This window comes from Rhipicephalus microplus, chromosome 2 (assembly GCF_043290135.1).
Source record: "Rhipicephalus microplus isolate Deutch F79 chromosome 2, USDA_Rmic, whole genome shotgun sequence".
Taxonomy (NCBI): Eukaryota; Metazoa; Arthropoda; class Arachnida; order Ixodida; family Ixodidae; genus Rhipicephalus; species Rhipicephalus microplus.
The window spans coordinates 75,721,675-75,740,115 of record NC_134701.1 but is presented as its reverse complement, the minus strand read 5'-3'; the positions used below and the strand labels follow the sequence as shown (position 1 = coordinate 75,740,115).

Sequence of the window (18,441 nt, the reverse complement as noted above, 5' to 3'; positions counted from 1 at the left end):
GTTAATGAAAAAGAATATCCCACCCTCAGCGGGACTCGACCCCGCCATCCCGGTTTAGGAGACCGATGCCTTATCCGTTAGGGCAAGAGGGCGATGTGCGAGCGATGCACTGGCGTTCCTTTCATTAGCGCTTTTACTCTAGGTTGCAGTAGAACACACTATTGAAAGGAATATAGGAAAAAGGGAAATGCACTTGCTTTGGTTCAAGCGAGAAAACTAGCAAAACCCTTTGTTAATGAAAAAGGATAACCAACCCTCGGCGGGACTCGAACCCGCAGTCCCTGGTTTAGGAGACCGATGCCTTATCCGTTAGGCCACGAGGGCGATGTGCGAGCGATGCACTGCCGTTCCTTTCATTAGCACTTTTACTCTAGGTTACTGTAGAACACACCTTTAAAAGGAATATAGGGGAAAAGGAAACGCATATGATTTGCTTCCAGCAAGAAAACTGTACCACAAACCCGTGGTAATGAAAACGGATAACCCACCCTCGGCGGCACTCGCACCCGCAATCCCCGGTTTAGAAGACCGATGCCTTATTTGTTAGGCTACGAGGGCAATGTGCGAGCGATGCACTGGCGTTCCTTTCATTAGCGCTTTTACTTTAGAGGACAGTAGAACACACCATCGAAATTAAATTTATATAGGAGAAAGGGAAATGCACATGCTTTGGTTCAAGCAAGAAAGCTGTAGCAGAAACCCTTTGTTAAGGAAAAAAGATAACCCACCCTCGGCGGGACTCGAACCCGCGATCCCCCGTTTAGAAGACCGATGCCTTATTCGTTAGGCCACGAGGGCGATGTGCGAGCGTTGCACTAGCCTTGTTTTCATTAGCACGTTTACTCTAGGTTACAGTAAAACACACCATCGAAAGGAATATAGGAGAAAAGGAGCGCATATGCTTTGCTTCAAACAAGAAAACTGTAGCAGAAACCCTTTGTTAATGAAAAAGAATAACCCACCCTTGGCGGGACTCGAACCCGCAATCCCCGGTTTAGGAGACCGATGCCTTATCCGTTAGGCCACGAGGGCGGTGTGCGAGCGATACACTGGCGTTCCTTTCAATAGCACTTTTACTCTAGGTTACTGTAGAACACACCATCGAAAGGAATATAGGGGAAAAGGAAACGCATATGATTTGCTTCAAGCCAGAAAACTGTAGCACAAACCCTTTGGTAATGAAAAAGAATAACCCACACTCGGTGGGACTCGAACCCGCGATCCCCGGTTAAGAAAACCAATGCCTTATCCGTTAGGCCACGAGAGCAACGTGCGATTGATGCACTAACGTTCCTTTCATTAGCGCTTTTACTTTAGGTTACAGTAGAACACACCATAGAAATTAATATAGGAGAAAGGAAAATGCACATTCTTTTGTTCAAGCAAGAAAACTGTAGCAGAAACCCTTTGGTAATGAAAAAGGATAACCCACCCTCGGTGGGACTCGAACCCGATTCCCCCATTTAGAAGACCGATGCCTTATTCGTTAGGCCACGAGGGCGATGTGCGAGCGTACCCTACTGAAAAATCCTGTGCAGATAGGACCCGTATCATACGATGTTATTGGATACAGGTGATACAGGGATTATGGGCCATATGGGGGATACAGGGATGACGGGCCATATGGAAGATACAGGGCTTATGGGGTATATGGGCCATACAGGAGTTAAGGGTTCGTGGGTAATATAGTTGATAGGAGTCCGAGGAATTCTCCGGTCCTGCTGAAAATCATAATATAGTGCAAAAAAGAGAGAACAGTCACACAAAACCACACACCATATAATTTTAAGCAAGCATAAACTAGCCCAAAAACAAGCCCTTCTGCAGAACGACCCCGGTTGCTTTGGGCAAGTAGTAAGGGTCATAAGTAATGTTTGTCTAAGCATGGTAATAAGACTATACCAGTTTATACTGTAAAAAATATGAATATGCCACAATGGGCAATTTAATGGTGCTTCGAAAGTACAGTAGACTAAACGGGTGGAAGTGTTGTATGTAGTGTAGTGTCGGGACATTTGAGAAAAACAAGACAAATATTTTTGCATCCTCGAATTTATTTATATGATTACTATAATTTACTAAATTCTTTACTTATTTGTTTAACTGTAAGTTAAAACATAAAGCAAAATACCATAAAGAGTACTGACACAAAATTTTGTGGCTAATATAGCCTGCGACATTGATTCCCTTGAACGTACATATATCTACAAATTGGATGAACAATTAGAGCTCAGACGGCCAATTATATGAATATTAAAGTTTGCGTGCCTGATCCAGTGCTATATGCCGCATCTCGCATCATTGAATCACTGAAAGTGACCTGAAGCTGAGTCCCAACTTCCAGGTGCCACCATTGTTGCTGAGCTCAGAGTTGGCACAGCTACATTATTGACATCATAGTCGTTATTGCCTTTTGGCCACACTTGTGCTAGCAGGCTACTATTCAGCGACTGCTGTGTTCATGCCTAATGTAAACATGTGGAACGTGAGGATGCCTCAAGAAAATCTTTGCACCCGAACGAGAACGATCAACTTGACGACGACATTGTGCTGCACATGCAGCAGCAAAACAATGTGAGCACATAACGCAGGCAGCACAGAAGTGCGTCAGTGTTCTGTGTGTAAGAAGGAAGAAGAACAATACGCCATGGTGGGCCATCTCTTAAGCCAGAAGCGCCGAGCGGGAGCTGTTTGCCCCAGCGCCTTGATTACTTTGTCGGTTGTCACCGTCCACTTTCAATATTGATAGACCTGCTGTGCAAGTGCTACTTACACCTGGAAGCCCCGTTTTATGTGTACCATTTAGCACACTAGTTGGCATTTGTTGCATTCCGTGGCTTGTGTTCTTAGAGCTGTGCCAAGCTAAAACTAGTCTGTAATAAACAGACAGCAATTGTCCATCTGTCCCATGCTGCAGCAAGCAATCCACCACATTGTGACTAATAGGCTGTCAACAATGTTAATATTGCAAGACAAAAATTTGCGTCAGTACCTCTTTAAGCAATAATCACTAGCCACAACCTCCAAATTTCTCGCTGTCAGAGCCCCGTTCAGGGGCACTTGTTTGTCCTCTTGATGCACAAATACTCCAATGCGGGGCTACTATGAGGCTCTTGTTCTGAAGCTGAAGGACACTCCACAGGAGCTTTGTCGCCTCCTTGCATTACGACCGCAGCCAAGCCCACTGCTCCTTCTTCTGCCTCTCAAATGAACCTGCAGGGGAAAAATGTCTCTGTGAACCTTCTTTCTTGTGTGTGGGAGTTAACATCGTTACACTCACCCTCAAATTGTTGCTTTAACACTGAAAACTTACTAGCATAACTACTTCAAAAAATGAAGTTTCAATAGTGAAAATTGATCCACGAGGTTTCACAATTTTGAATTCAAACAGCTAAATAGAAGGTCTCACAGAAGAATATGCGTGGAGCTCTAGGCACGTGCATGAGTTGTGATCTGTGGCCTTAGCACAGCATTTAGAAGGGCACATGTCTTTTCTACTGAGAACGAAAAATGGGGTAAACATTTGAAGTAAACAATAAGTAGGGGTACGCAAATATTCATATTTTTGAATATCGTTTGAATAATATTTGCTATTTGATTCAATTCGTACGGCAAATTTTGCTATTTGAACTATTATAACTTACCAGAGACAAAAAATTGGGTCAATGTCTGACTGAAAGGGACCCTCCAAATTTTTAATATGTTTCACCTCATCACACTCGTATTGCATGAAAGCTGAATTTCTGGCTCTGCTACGGTCGCAAATGTACTGACTCTAGAAAAGGCTGATTCTAAAAAGGAGAAGATAGGTGTGGCAGAGACAAGGGCTTACTTATACTGCTTTTTGACCTGAAATTTGACCAACTCTTTGGCTGCATGAAATCGTGCATATGAACACATCTGTGCATATATAAATTCAATTGTGCATTGCCTTATTCTTTATAAGGCAACTAGGAAACGCTACCCTACCAACACTTATCAATTTTGCGAAAAGGAAGACTTTCATCCTATAAGAATAAACTTTGGAAGCCTCTCCAACTTTTTCTAGAATTTCACAATAGTATTTGAAAAAATTCTAGAAGTATTCGAGAAATTTTACAAAAATATTCAATTTGCACACACACTTCAATATTAGAATTCACTTTCTCACACATACTATAAAGTTCAAGAGAAGTGGGAAAACCAGAAATAGTTGAGCATTTTATCGCACACTCCTGCCACAGAGAATTATTCTTCTTGTTCTTCAAGCACTTTGATGATGTTGAAGCAGGCAAAACCATATAAAGCATAGCCAATTAAGGGCACACTTGCACCAGAGCGACCTTTTCCTCCTGTTCTTTGAGTGCCTTGACGGTAACACTTAATGTCCAGCAATTTAAGGGCCTCGATCATCTACTGTCATCACTTAAATCTTTTTCAAATTGTTCTTATATAGTGTAGCAGATGGCAGATATGCAGGAATTAGGCATGCTAAAATGGGCATTTCTTTCACAAATTCAGTATAGTATACACAACACTCTCCATGAAGCAGTTTAAGTGGCCCAGCAACCCTTTTCGAGCATGGTCAGAAAATGCTGCCGAGGGTAGTCGAGGCACCTGAGAGCATGTGAGACAGACATGATGGGGCAACACGCAGCCTGTAATTCATAATTTATTATCAGTCACCTGAAAAACGCTGTTTCCCCTAAACAAATAAGGCTCCAAATTCAACTGACTGCGCTTCAAGTGCAATTTGTACAACCGCAACCGGAGGCTGCCTTATGCCCGTGCACATGTTCGTGATTACACTGAGAAGAAGCCCCATGTTTGAAGAAAAAAAAAAGGGGGGGGGGGATAAAAGAGCTCAACTTCAGGACGCACGTTGATAAATAGGCATAGCTTCTTGTCCCCCAGTCATCCCCTCCTGCGTGGCTTTGTGTGAGCTCACTCGAACGAAAGGTGAAAGAAAGCACGTAAAGTATGTGACGAATTCCTGTAGCTCCGCTAGTATTTCGCAGATTGCAAAATTTTTTGCAACAGTCGATTTAGGATGAATTAAGTTTCTCTAATGAAGACATTTGATGATTACTTGGAAAGGCTTTTCAGGGCTTCTGCATTACAAGGCAATGCGAACATGTGCCTGTAACTTGAAGGTAGGAAATCTTCAACCTGATATGGTTTTGTTATGGCACAACGTAGTCATTACAATTCCAGCTTCCAGTTTTAAATTTAGTCGACCTGTTCCAAAACTTTACCCACTGTACAAACCACACCTTTATATCAGTAAATTGTCCAAAAATGAAGAAAATACAATTATTATGTGAGCAAATACAGTACATGGATATAAAAAAGATAAGTGCAAGCTGCAGGAGTATAAATGGCATATTCAGGCTGTATGACGAATGTCGTGGAACTGGTAGAGATGAGTATTAATGCATCAACAGCAAACAAAAATTAAAAAAAGCAAAGCTGCCCAATTTGTTATTTATGAGGGCCAGAACTGTAAGCGGCAGTCCCCCCCCCCTGGGTGCTGCCCCCCAAAAAGCAAAAAAAGTGGATAGTTAAGTCAGCCATAAAATAAGGTGCTTCCACACAAGCATGCAATCACAGCTGACACAAATGAGCACTTAAACAGCATTAAAAAAGAAGCCCCCAAGCATAGCCTCTAATGAGCCCTTTGCAGCTACACGAGCTATCAACAGCTGTTTCTCTGAAGCATGCATGCTCCTGCACCGTCCTCTAAAAGAAGGCACCGCGCAATAGCCAGCATGCTTCACACCAAATGCTGGTGCAAAAGCCCCCCCGAAAAATGAGAACTCAGGACACAATGTCATGTAGAAGCTTCTACAGTGCTATGAAAAAAGCATGCAAGAAACTTATTCATTTCAAGGCTTTGCCTTTGTTTTGCTATGCATGGATGAGTCATGTCAATATTCCTCGAACCAGGGTGCAAATGGCAACTATTGGCACCCTTGTTCAAGAATCATAGCAATTGAGAATCGAGATTAGCAGTAACCTCTTTTGGATTCAATCTCACTTAACTCTACAAAACAAAACGCTGGTTAAAGCAAATGTGAGTGCTCCCAAGAGTGAAGGGTTTTTGTGCTGTTAGTGACCAATGACCAAGTCTGGTGAGTCAACTTACGAGTCCGTTAAAATATGATTATCTTTTTCACCTATAGTTTCAGTGCTCCATAAAAGCAATATATTGCATAATAGGTGCTCCAGCTGGCACCTTGCAGTGTCTCGTGGCAGTGTAGCGGCCTCTCTCCACATGAAATCGCGCCTTGAGCTCTCAGTTTTCACAGCTCACACATATCTCAATGCACAAGCATTTGTGCACCGACTCAATATTTATAGCTGAGAGGCCAGAACTACAAGAGGGGGGGGGGGAGTCGAGGTTCCTTGACATGCCCTCCTGTGAATTTCTTCCCGGGACATTCTCATAAAATATCTGAGGTGCCATCTCTTTGAATAGAGATTACCTTACTGGGTTGCAGTCACTATATAAAGGTGTGAGATTGAAAGGTTGTAACTGGAGCACCAATTATGCAACACATTGCTGTTAGGGAGCATTGAAACCATGTGTGGAAAAGATCATCAACTGGAGCACCAATTATGCAACACATTGCTGTTCAGGAGCATTGAAATCATGTGTGGAAAAGATCATCATATTTTAACGGACTCGGAAGTCTACTCACCAGACTTGTCAGACTTGCAATGAGCAGCGAGTCTGAGTCCACTAGTAAGGCCTAAGGAAAAAATATATTTCATGAGTGAGTGTGAATGATTCGCAGATTTCTTTTTAACCTATGCAGGGTGCTGCTCAATATAAGCACGCAGAGACAGGGTAAATGCAGAAGTGGTTCAGCTGGTAAGGCAATGTGTTATGATATAGAAGAGTTCTTCGGTTGTCCAGAGAAGTGTTACATTATTAAGTAGTACCATCGATCATCTTACATCGCTGCCGAGAAAAACACTGACCAGAAAAAATTTGAAACAATGCAGTGTGATGTTTTGCATACAAAACAACTCCTAATAGCACCTTAATAGGGCATCAGTCAGTCGGTCTATGATGAAGATTTTATAGATGATGCTGTGCAGTCACTGAGGAGGTGTTTTGAAAGAGAGTCTCGACACTGAGGAGTAACAAGTATTCACCGACTGCAGCAGGGGAGCTCCTGGTCAATACTGCAGTCTACATGGAGGGACTAGTCGGGCTGGTGATGAAATCATTGCTTGAAGGATTGAATATTCTGGAGTGCCTGAGTTTCATGCTTGCGATGAGTAATACTTGATGATTGTCTCACCATCATTGTTAGACCCACTTGAGTTGTCCAGTGATTTAACTAGCCATTCATTTAGAATAAAATATTGCAATGGCAATTATATGGACACTTTCAACAGCTGCTACCATTGAACATAAGGGCGCAGTTATGAGTGCTGGTGCGTGCTATTTGGATAAATATCACTACACGGCTTGTTTACGTGGTGTGCTCTCAGCACTTTCTATTCGTTGAGACTACCGACAGCACAAAAACCCACTCACTCTCAGCAGCACTGACATTGACTTTAACCAGTGTTTCGTTTTGTGAAATGGAATCTGAAGAGTTAAGTGCTAATCTTTGTATAGCATTCCCATTTGCTCCTATTTCCTTCATTGCTTCGTGCTCGTAACAAAACTCTGAGCTAAGACTTATCTTTGGACCCCAACCAGCATTTGCTGGCGTGCTAAAACAGGGGTACAACAGCCGAAATAGTATTTGGAGCAATTTTTGGAGCAGCAAAATGTTACTTTTGGAGCACTAAATTCCAAGTTCGAAGCTGGTTATGGAAAAAAAGAACATGCATATTTATCATGACATAGCGAATTTGGAGCACTATAAAAAAGGTGGCTTACATTTAGAGAAAAAACATGTATAAACAATTCAACATAACCTAAATTATGTAGTGTGAGCATACTATTTATTACTATTTCAATGAACGTAGTATTTTGAACCACCTTGCTAAGGAACCAATGATAAAGTCCATATTAGCGTTTACTGCACCTGTTAAATCAATTGACAAACTCTGAGAATTTCAATATCAATCTGCCGATATTGTGAGCTTGAAATTTGGAAGATTCGTAAAAACGAGAAGTAGAGGTGGTGAAAAAAAAATTGGCGCACAATTTAGTTTATTTCTGAAGAGAAGCATAAATGTCACACACTGCTTCAAATGATTGACAGTAGCTTATTTATACGTCAGTAATTATACTGGTACTCAGAATTTAATGGTGTACAAACGCATGAGTAACTGAGCAAGATGTGAAGTGTCCCAGTATCGCGAACAGCCCCTTGTAAATCTCAACACGCTTTTTCGCAGGCACCGGTCTAGTGCGGCAAAGGTGACTCAAGCAGCTTTAGAACGAAAGTCAACAAATTTTCTTACCGCTCACCACCCCCCTCCCACCCACCCTTTTCAGCATGGGGCTATGTGCCGCTTCGGCTACCTTGCAAGACGAGTTTGACCAGATAAAGTAACAACGGCGCACCCCCGTTGCCCCGGCTTTGGTACTAGATATCTATCGCCAAGACCGTGGCAAGGACGCAGCTTCCAGCCAAAATTTGTTATTTGCCACTGCTAAGGTAATCAACACCGGCATTTACAGCACGTCGAAGCATTATTAAGCCATATCCGCGTTTCTGGCAAGAGAACTTACATTTTGCGCGAAGGGTTGGCGCAACACATTTTTGTTTTAAAGTTCTGCTATCCCGCCGATACGTATCTGTTGTGGTCAGCGGACCGATAGACATGCAGTGTTGTTACTTTATCAGGTCGATCATGTCTCACGAGCATAGGGTGGGTGGCTAGATTATTTTAGGTATATTCTAGGCAGTTTACTTCGGGTTTGCACGCTTTTAGTGATGGTGCAAAGCTGCAGGTGGCCGACACGGCCTGCATTGCTCAGCGCAATTAGTACACCTGAAAAAAATTGAGGCTTGCTGGGCATTTTGGCGCAGCGTGGTGCAAATTTAACAATTTCACTGGTTCGGCCCAGCTCGGTGCAACAATCGGGAATTGTATCAAATTGGCGCAATTGGCACAGCTGCTGCACCCCTGCTAAAAGGGCCTGATGTTAAACTGTTCAAGCTTTAGCAGTGCATTTTGGGGGATGTTAAGTCAGCCATTGGAGTCTACCCGGTCACTGCCTCCAATTAAGGGGTAGCGACAATAACTTTTCTGCTCTATGTATCTACTTTGCCATTATTGAATATGACAGCTCTGCGGGTGTATGTAAACACTGCCTTACTTCAGAGCACTGTGTTGATTAGAGAAGACCGGCAAGTCCCAGACTTCCACGTATTTTTTACCCTATTGTAATCATTTTTGAGCATGTAATGATAGCAAGCAGAAGTTTATACTAATTTGTTCAGAGCCTTGCGTTCTATTTACCGAACCAAAGTATGGTTTACTTTATTTAAAAAATGTGCAATTTTTTGCTCCTGTACATAATTTTGGACATTTTGCACACTTTCTTTAGGATCAAATGAAAGTTATTCTAAAGGATCAAGTTCAGTTCAGTACACCACCATGTGTTGCTTGAGTACGTACACAAACAATCAGCATGACATCTTTTGCCATTTTAAAATTATCATACTGACATAACAAAAAATGCCATTTCGAGAAGATGGAGTTCTACTTATGCAATAAAAATTGCACATTTTTTTTCTGTGCTGACTTATTTTTTTTACTGTGCCACCTTATCTAATTCACTGTGTCTGACTTCGGTAAATGCTTAAACAACACTAGTTGGACAGCCTTTTCTTTTTGCTAAAAAATGCTAAACTTCATGCTTTTCGTCAATTTAGAAAGAAAATAAGCTACAAATATACCATATATAAAAGGGCCATTTGCTTTCAGGTCGCTTTTTTCAGTTGATTAAAAAAAGATACGCAGGATGAGGACAATACTGTAATATCTCAAGCAAGCGCCCCAACATAAGCAAGTTCCATCCTCTCTCTTTCAAGATATTTAAAACATGTACGAACAACTGAGCAAGCACTCCCCCCCCTCCGCCTTTTTGCCATTTCTGTAGTTTCCTTCACTTCCTTTATTTAGAAGCGCAACGAGGTTGCAGAATCATAGTGAATTCATGCATATTTATTAAAGTGTATCAGTTTCGTTGGAAGCACATGCGATTTTTTCGCCATAATCTTGATTTTTTGATGCAAGACGGAGCAAGAACCCCGCCCCCCCCCTCCAAATCTCGTCACCTTCACCATAGTGGGAGCACTCGCTCAGGATTGCACGGTACACGAAAATTGTAGAAAAAGAATCTGCTTTCATATCTAGTAAACAATGAAAAAGTACTTTCTTCTAACGTTTGCTTACCCTGCTTCCTTCATACACAAAATTAATAACATAACCCTTACAAATATTATTTAGTTCTGTAGCAAGGGAATATGCTGCCCGCTGATATTGTGAACTGCTCTTCTGTCAAATTTATGAACAGAATTCAGAACTTATCTTAACACCTGTATACTATACAATGTGCATATTTCTTGCTCTTACTTGCTTTGTACATAAGTTCGATTTATTTTCCTCACATTTTTGTGTATTCAAGTTCAACCCATTCCTGCATTGGCCCGAGAAGGGGCCTGCAATATTGTAAAATAAAATAAAAATAAGCTACTTCGAAATTCACATAAACTTGGTTCCCTACACTGACAGACACACGTAGTTTCAACCCTGTTCAAGAAGCATGAAGTTGGCAGACTTGTCAATTATTCTGCCCATTGAAAACATCAGTGCTATTGAAAGCTAAATTTCCTAACAGTACACACTTGCCTGACAGCTTCTTCTTGAAGCATGTGAAGCCCTGTCAAGGTGAGGCATCATTGGGAAGGACTGTGGTAGCGGCTCAGAAGTTGTAATACTGGTTGTGATGCAGCAATGGCTGAAGTGAAATATAGGTCGTGGTGGTGGTAGCAGCAGCTGCAGTGTTTCTGCCGAAGGTGCCTGACCTGGAGGATATCACTAAAACCTAAGGGGTGACAGATAATAGGCATTAAGAAATCATGAAAAAGAATGTTCACTACATTATAGAAATTTGCAACTTAGAGTAATGGACAGCTGAGCTTGTTGGTAGAGATTTATGTTGGACTTCTGTGAACATAATAAGCGAGAAGCGTAGCATGTAAAGGGTGTGTCGTGGGTAGTACCTACATTCACAACATAGCTCAGGGGCTAAAGAGAGTGATAAACAGATACAACATAAATACATTATGGCCACCAATAGACTAGGTACTAGGCGAGATATAATGTCATGCTGAAAAACATCGAGAGGGGACAAGAAGCTGGACTCACATTTGTTTCGTAAACACACCAAAAATTTTGTTGATTACCATACAGGCGTAAAGTAACATGTTCCTTTTAGCTTCGGCCATACCTACATAGGGAAGATGGGCCACTGTTAACTATAGATGAATGAAAAAGAAGAGAGCGCGAACTACAGGCTCACCAAAAATTCTATCTTTAAATTGTCGAAGGTGTGTTGAAAGCACAGGCCGACCAAAAAAAAAGTGAAGCTCACTCAATCGCAAAATGTATTTGCACATATAGCTCATTCAGATTCTCATTTATGGCCCAATCCGAGTTTGACTGACTCGGCTTGTGAGGAAGTTTGCCGACCTATGGCTGAGAGGGGTTCTGAAGTCTGCCATTCCTTTCCTCCAAAGCCTCTATTTGTTGCTCAATCCACTCGTTCCATTGTAAAAATTTTCTCTTTCTGGAGGAGGCTCAATCAAACAAGCTTTTAATTGCCAGAGCCATCCTACAGGGCTCTTTTTCTTTCTTGAATCGCTGCCTTCTGCGACTTTTTTTTTGAAGGGGTGGGGGGGGGCCTTGGGAGTGTATATAAAACCCAAAATTTTACCACTCAGTAGAGACGCTCTAAATGCCATAAAATCCAGAGTAAGCACTCCTAACAGAGCAAGCACCTCCCTACTTTCTTGCTAAATAGAGGTGCTAAATAAGTAGCCTCTTATCCTCTACCACCATCTTCACTGTTTTCATTTCCCGAGTGAATGCGAAATAAAGCCGTGTAGGCATGGGCATTCAAGAAAGTGCTTAAGTAGACGCACAGATGTGCATTTTTTATTCTCAGTGATTCTTCCACTTCCATGTTAAATATTGACCGATGACTGAGCAAGAGCCTACTCTTCAAACCTTGTCGAATTATCATTCACTCTCCAGGAGCACTTGCTGAGAATTTTTCGATAAACACAACATACTACAAAGTCTGTACTTTCCAGTTACACGTACCTCAAGACTAGAGTTGCAGTAACTACCTTACTAAGTCATATATTACTTCATAGGTAGCCATGAATATTCACTTGAATATCATACTGTCTGCTGTGTTGCTGACTGCAACAGCTGCATGTGCTCCTTAATTTATAACTATGCAATAATTGCACATCATATTTGCAGACTGATGTTTATGCAGTGATTTAGCCACATGAATTTATGCAAATCATTACAAAATTAACTGCTTCATGAACGTAACAAACATAGAGTCAGCATGAGTATAACTTGAGAAGCTTGCTTTGGCATGTTGACACTCCGGAGATACATTTCAGCTCATAAAATACAATGCCTATATTTTTCAAAGTCAAACTGGCCTCCGAATAAAAAGCAATTAAAATTTCATGATGCAACGCATATGTGTTGTACGATTTCTTTAGTGTGCCTGTCAATCTTATGAGGTCACAGCTTTAAGTTCTTGACGCAAAACCCATGTAAGCTTGCCTCGGATAAGTGTGAAATGTGTGCTAGAATTCAATTTCAGGGTGCTCAGCAGTGCAGTGCAGCTGAAATTCATCGAATATTGTGCAATGTGTACAGCACCACTTTCAATACATGACAGCAAGGCACTGCAATAGTGTAGGAAATTAGAAGCATGATGTACAATATTTACAATGCAAACTGACTGGGAATGAAGCAAGTGTAAAACTATGATTTTGTTGACTGAACGGATCAGATAATTCGGTAAAATCATGGGGTCAGAATTTTTGGGCTGAGTAATTCATTTCCCAAAATATTGCAGTCAGCTCAATACAGCACAGCTGGTATACCATGGTTGGACACAGAGTGAGACTCTAGTGCTGCAAACTGCGTGCAGTCAGTTCCGAAAATGCTGACTGGTCATGAAAACAAAACGATAAACGGGTGCCATTTTGACATTTCTCTGGCACTACCATGATGTACTCCAGAACTGAAGGTGCAATACAAACAGAAGCATTCCGATAAGCGCAAAGAAAATCAAGTGAACCTTCTCCAAGAAGAAGTGCATGGCTGCTGTGTTTGGGGAGATAAATGGTGGTGTTTCCTTGATAAAATAGGTGAGGCTTAAACCCACAAAGACTCATGAGATTAGCCATCTGCATCGGCTCCTAGTTAAAGATATTCGTGACACGCTGTTTCGCTGGCCACGCTTTTGGAGACGTAGACAGGGCTTTTCTTTCAATTGTGTTGAAATCTAGTCATTTGCACAACCATAGTCGGCTGTGCAGCTGTCGAAAATAGTGTTAAACGGGAAAAAATGTTCAGATTTCCTTTGAACAAAGATAGAAAATTGAAGGAAATTTTGTGGAGAGACATGGTGAGTGGTATATGTCTAGCGTAAGGTGAGTAATATTTATCGGCAATCCTGCATGGATGGTTTCGTTTGACACATTCGGTATTTATGTACAGGCGCTCCAAGCAAAGATCCATGGCAGGTTGACTACGTGCCATCAACATATTGGCACGTCGAAAGAGAATCTAAGGCGCCAAGACTGAAGTACAAAAGTCGTTTGGATGTGTAGTTTTCATCAGCACAACCACAATCACTATCTACACAGCTACGACAAGCATACGGCATTTGTTTTAAAATGCACGGCCGCTATGCAACGTGCAGCCAGCTCTGAGCTTGATACAGAAAACAGCAAGACAGAGCAGCCAACAGCCACACGATATCATGCCAGGGGTGACACCGTGGAATCCACGGCACCAATTGCAGTGATGTACACACAATTAGTAGTGGTTAAGAAGGCGACGACTTCGTACCAGTTGGAAAAAATGATGTGTCAGTAATGCTATGTAGACAAGAAAGGGCGCTCCACTATTCTATATATAGAACAGGTATACAATGTGTTGCTAGTGATTTCAACTGTTCCTCCAAGCATTCATTACGTAGTAAATTTATTCATACCTGATCTGGTACACATGCGAGCAGGACAGGTAACAAGGCTTAACAAACATGGTGCCTGACTGTGAGGTGAGCATCGCCTATACCAGCTTGTTCACAAAAACGATGCAATGCCGAAACGCCTAAGAAGCTCGACTTTACTAAATAAAAGTCGATGTCATTCATGAACATTTTACCAGGCCGTCACCGCTGAACACGTAGTTTTAGTAACATATGATACTCATTGCACATGGTGAACGTTGATACAAGATACTATATATCCAACAATCTGAGACAGCGACAGAGTGTTTCAATTGCAAATGCAAAAACAGCTGAGCGCCCTCACTGAGGCAAACACGCACAAATAAGCACATTAGTCGGTGATGTGCATTATTATGCAAGTGTAAAATTAGTTGAAAGACGTGACAACCAAGGCCACGCCACTTAAAAGAAAACACATAATTGTGATAGCACATACAGTCGGTTGTTTGCCACTTCAAATGAAAATATTATTTGGCAATCACAGCACATGCTTCTCTTTTGTGGTCAGTCGTAGGTGCGGCCATGCTATTGTGTGCCAGAAATTTGCAGCATAGGCGTCGGGTTACCATGAAGAAAGCGAGTGACACGGATAAACGCCAATACTCAAGGAGTGATGCAGCACGCAGAGAGCCATTGAAATGGTAGCTGGTGCCGATGGCATGAATCCCATGAGCATTTGCAAGTTTATGCCTCACTTATTCATGGGACATGGCATGACCCTCACTGCAGTATTGTTGGTCTAACTCTCAAATGTCTACAGAGCGCAATTAAGAATAAGCAAAGAGAGACATAAGACACTGTCTTTTTTTTCATGACAACAAGGGGCCACAGAGGAAGCAGCGGGAAGTTCAGTCGCCCAACACCATACAGACTCAACATAGCTATCTCTGATTGCCATATTTTTGCTAACATGAAATGCTGGCTAGGAGGCCTGTGCTTTCACCCGGTCCTGTTCTTCGCTCTGCTGCTTGATGCAGACTCGCTTACTGAACTTCTAGGCGGAGAGTAAAGGAATTTGCAAGGTAGACAGTTCTGATGAAGCCCTTGATCAACATTTGTTGTGCTGAATACTAAATCACTGAGACTCTTACATTACTAAGTCAGAAGTGTGGTTGCTAACTATTAGTGCTGTTCTTTTTCTTTGTAAGAATCATCCCGGCAAAACTGACGTATTTACGTGTGGTGTCAGTATTGTTACTAATTATTTCTGTACCATTCTCCTTTCTTGTAATTCCACTGCAGCTTGGGCTATGCTAGGCTGCAGTATTGTGAATAAATAAATTAATGAGTTGGTGCTACACACTGTCAAATGTCTGAATCAAAATGGCAAATATGTACAGATGTAGCTGGTATATGTACCTAAACATTTCAAATTAAGCAGTCTTCATTTTCGCTCTGGTTACTACTTCACGACCGAACAGAACTTGAAAAAAAAATTGCAACATAGAATGAGTGACCCTTGCCTAGCCAATTAGCACAAATGTACATGAATGAGCGACTATTGTATAGATGTGCGGCTTGTGAAAGCAACCAGGACATTGGAAGTTAGCATTTTGTGTATGTTGTTAAAATAAGTTTTACTATTAAACCACATTTACCTTCCAAGTTCTGACGTTCCTTTCACAGTCGTCACTCTGGTAGAAAAGATTGTGTTGCACGGCGAGTCGTTTCTTCTCCATCTGCACGAGGTCAGTAAAATAGTTTAATCAGAGAACACATAAAGTTGGAGAGCAGGCTAATATAAATAACCACACAAATGAAAACGTAGAATGTGTGACTATTACATGCGAACAATAAATAAATGCAATGTAGTGCAGGTTTGCCATCAGGAATAGCGACGTCGACTTGTTCATATATTAATAACTCTACCAGTGTCACACCGGACATTTCCAGCCCCATCAGGGCCGACCCGAATGCGGTTTTTGATCGCGATCAACAGTGCCAGCTACAACTTAGGTCACTGTGCAGCCGCACATAATACATTTTGATCCAGATCGGTCATGATTGCGATCGAAAGATCCCATGGGACACGAGCGCGCGGTATCAGGTGCAGCATGCCAACATACACAACACACGGATAAAATGTGCCACATAAAAAAATAAAACACACACGCACTCAAACATGTTTTCGTTGTGCCCTCCTTTGTTCGCCTAAACGCACGCCAGCGAAAACGTCATGGAAAATAAAATGACACTCACCTCAAAGAAGGTGGACATCCCTGTAATAGCAGCTCTTCTTGATGTCCTTACCCGGCTCACTTTGCCGATAATGGCCTTTTTTGCCATATCGGCAACGCTCAGCGATATGAAGCACTTCTCGAGGTTGTCCACAACGGCGCGGTAACCGTCTCCGCAAATGACGAACGTGACTTTTGGTGCACCCCGCATTTCAAATGACTTCTCATGGTTTTACTGAACCACATCTGTTTCACACCTGCCGCACAGTTCGAAGAGGCATAGAGGCTGCACACCGGAAACGTTTAAATCCGGTAGCACAAGACAAGCAACAAACCCCTTCGCACAACCTGCAAGCGCCATATTGACGACGAATGACTCCGAAATGGGCTTGTCTTGGCCGCTTGTCGTTAACCGACTCTCCCGCAGTTACAATGAAAAAAAAAACTCGAAGCTGGCGAGAAAGAGAAAACTCATTGACACAATTTCAAATTCATAAACTCACGTTTTTTTGCGCTCATAAAAAAGCATGTAGTAAGTTTGATTGGTCTCAATAGATTTTTTTTTCACGCTACCAAAAATTTGTATTTTGGCTTCCGTAGTGCGGCTGTCAGGTGGTGTTGACTTATAGCTCGAAAACATCCGGTCGCGCAAAAATGCAAATGGCAGTTAAGCATTCTGCGATGATCCCGTTGATTCTCATCGACGCAGTAACAAACTGGACCTACCTACAGCGGAGAGCATGTGGAAAAAAAAAGCTTTTTTGAACTTCACTAAGCTTCCCAGCTGATTATTGTTCAGCAGCATGCCGTGACGGCATACGTTAACTGGCGTACATAAGCATACATAATCGCCAAAAGAACGCGACCAGTACACCCAACTTCGAGGAGACCAACAGAAAAAAAACACATAAAAAATAAAATTCGTCCGTGTTAATCTAGATTAACGACGAAAGCATAAAGCGCAGATCTGCGAGATGTTGACTATTTTTTGTTCAATACACAGAGTAATGGTAGAGATATTCTCGCCTAGGCCCTGTAATTAGTGTGTGGTGTTGTTTAGAATTTTTTCACGAACCGTAAGTGTTACATAGATGAGTATTCAACTGACCTTACTGTATCTGTAAGCATTAATATGTTCTTTATTTTGTATATGCATATGCCAGAATTCAGCGTAATAGTGTAAAAACAGCTGAGCTGAGGAGAATTATCTTTGGCTAAGTTGTAAATTATGCGTAAAGCTCTGTTTTGAATAAGGTGGAGCTTCTTTAAAGTGCTGCTAGTAGGAAGAACAATTAAAACGTGAGACAGCTTAACGCACGAGACTGGCCTGCACATCCCTCAGCAACTTTTATGTTAACCAAACTTCTAGAATTTTACATGGCTAGCACATTTTTTATGTTTCCAGAGCTGCAAGTCACTGATTCCTGTCATAGCGCATGCTTCACCCCGTGGCCAAAAAGTGATCCCTCTCGTATTAGCCACGACAATTTCTAGGGTACTTTTTCCAGTCACGCTCCATTTTTACTAACCAAAAATTCTACGAAGATTACGATAGTACTTAACGCACATTCAACGCGCAGCTTCTTGTTTAAGCAATGCTAACTGCAGCAACATGCACTCCGCAGTTGTAGAAACATAACATTAATTCGCTACATGTTGCCACTAAAACTGCCGGTGCTCAAGCTTCACGCACACCACTATGTGCATTCAAGGAGCCGCGAACTAAGCGGAACGCCTACAGCCACTTCAGGACAATCGAAGCCTGCCACACTGCATGCGCACAAACTTCATTCATAAGGAATGAAAGCGAGGAGTGGGGAGACAGCCTGTGTGACTGAGGAAGCAAACGAGGCTGCAGTCGCTCTTGATATCTACAGACTCCGCGCTTACTATCTCGTCTTCGATCTATCGGTTACCCCTCCAACGCAGACAGCGAAGCCGCATGACCGAGGAGCACACGCCTTGAGATCAGCTCTCTCACACAACTGTATTATCGGTGCCATAAGTGCATGGTCATCGGCAGGATTCTCTCTT

At 42.1% G+C, this 18,441-nt stretch overlaps 1 protein-coding gene and 3 non-coding genes across 6 annotated transcripts; all 4 read right to left on the bottom strand.

Moving 5' to 3' along the window:
- Positions 1-251: 251 nt before the first annotated feature.
- On the bottom strand, positions 252-324 carry TRNAR-CCU (transfer RNA arginine (anticodon CCU)). Its single transcript has one exon. It is a non-coding gene; the product is annotated as a tRNA-Arg (tRNA).
- Positions 325-725: 401 nt separating this feature from the next.
- On the bottom strand, positions 726-798 carry TRNAR-UCU (transfer RNA arginine (anticodon UCU)). The gene has a single exon. It is a non-coding gene; the product is annotated as a tRNA-Arg (tRNA).
- Positions 799-959: 161 nt separating this feature from the next.
- Positions 960-1,032, bottom strand: TRNAR-CCU (transfer RNA arginine (anticodon CCU)). Its single transcript has one exon. It is a non-coding gene; the product is annotated as a tRNA-Arg (tRNA).
- A 901-nt stretch (positions 1,033-1,933) lies between these two features.
- On the bottom strand, positions 1,934-16,884 carry LOC142796287 (uncharacterized). 3 transcript variants are annotated; one of them, XM_075886565.1, is made up of 5 exons: positions 16,430-16,883; positions 15,829-15,909; positions 10,810-11,005; positions 6,681-6,731; positions 1,934-3,213 (listed from the first exon to the last, which is right to left on the bottom strand). In XM_075886565.1, the coding sequence occupies exons 1-3, from the start codon at positions 16,616-16,618 to the stop codon at positions 10,883-10,885; spliced, it is 393 nt and encodes a 130-aa protein (XP_075742680.1). In that variant the 5' UTR covers positions 16,619-16,883; the 3' UTR covers positions 1,934-3,213; positions 6,681-6,731; positions 10,810-10,882. The 3 variants fall into 3 exon arrangements, with proteins under 3 accessions (XP_075742680.1, XP_075742681.1, XP_075742679.1); XM_075886566.1 differs by lacking the exon at positions 6,681-6,731 and having other exon boundaries at positions 1,935-3,213; positions 10,806-11,005; positions 16,430-16,884; XM_075886564.1 differs by lacking the exon at positions 6,681-6,731 and having other exon boundaries at positions 1,936-3,213; positions 16,430-16,875.
- Between the last annotated feature and the right edge of the window lie 1,557 nt (positions 16,885-18,441).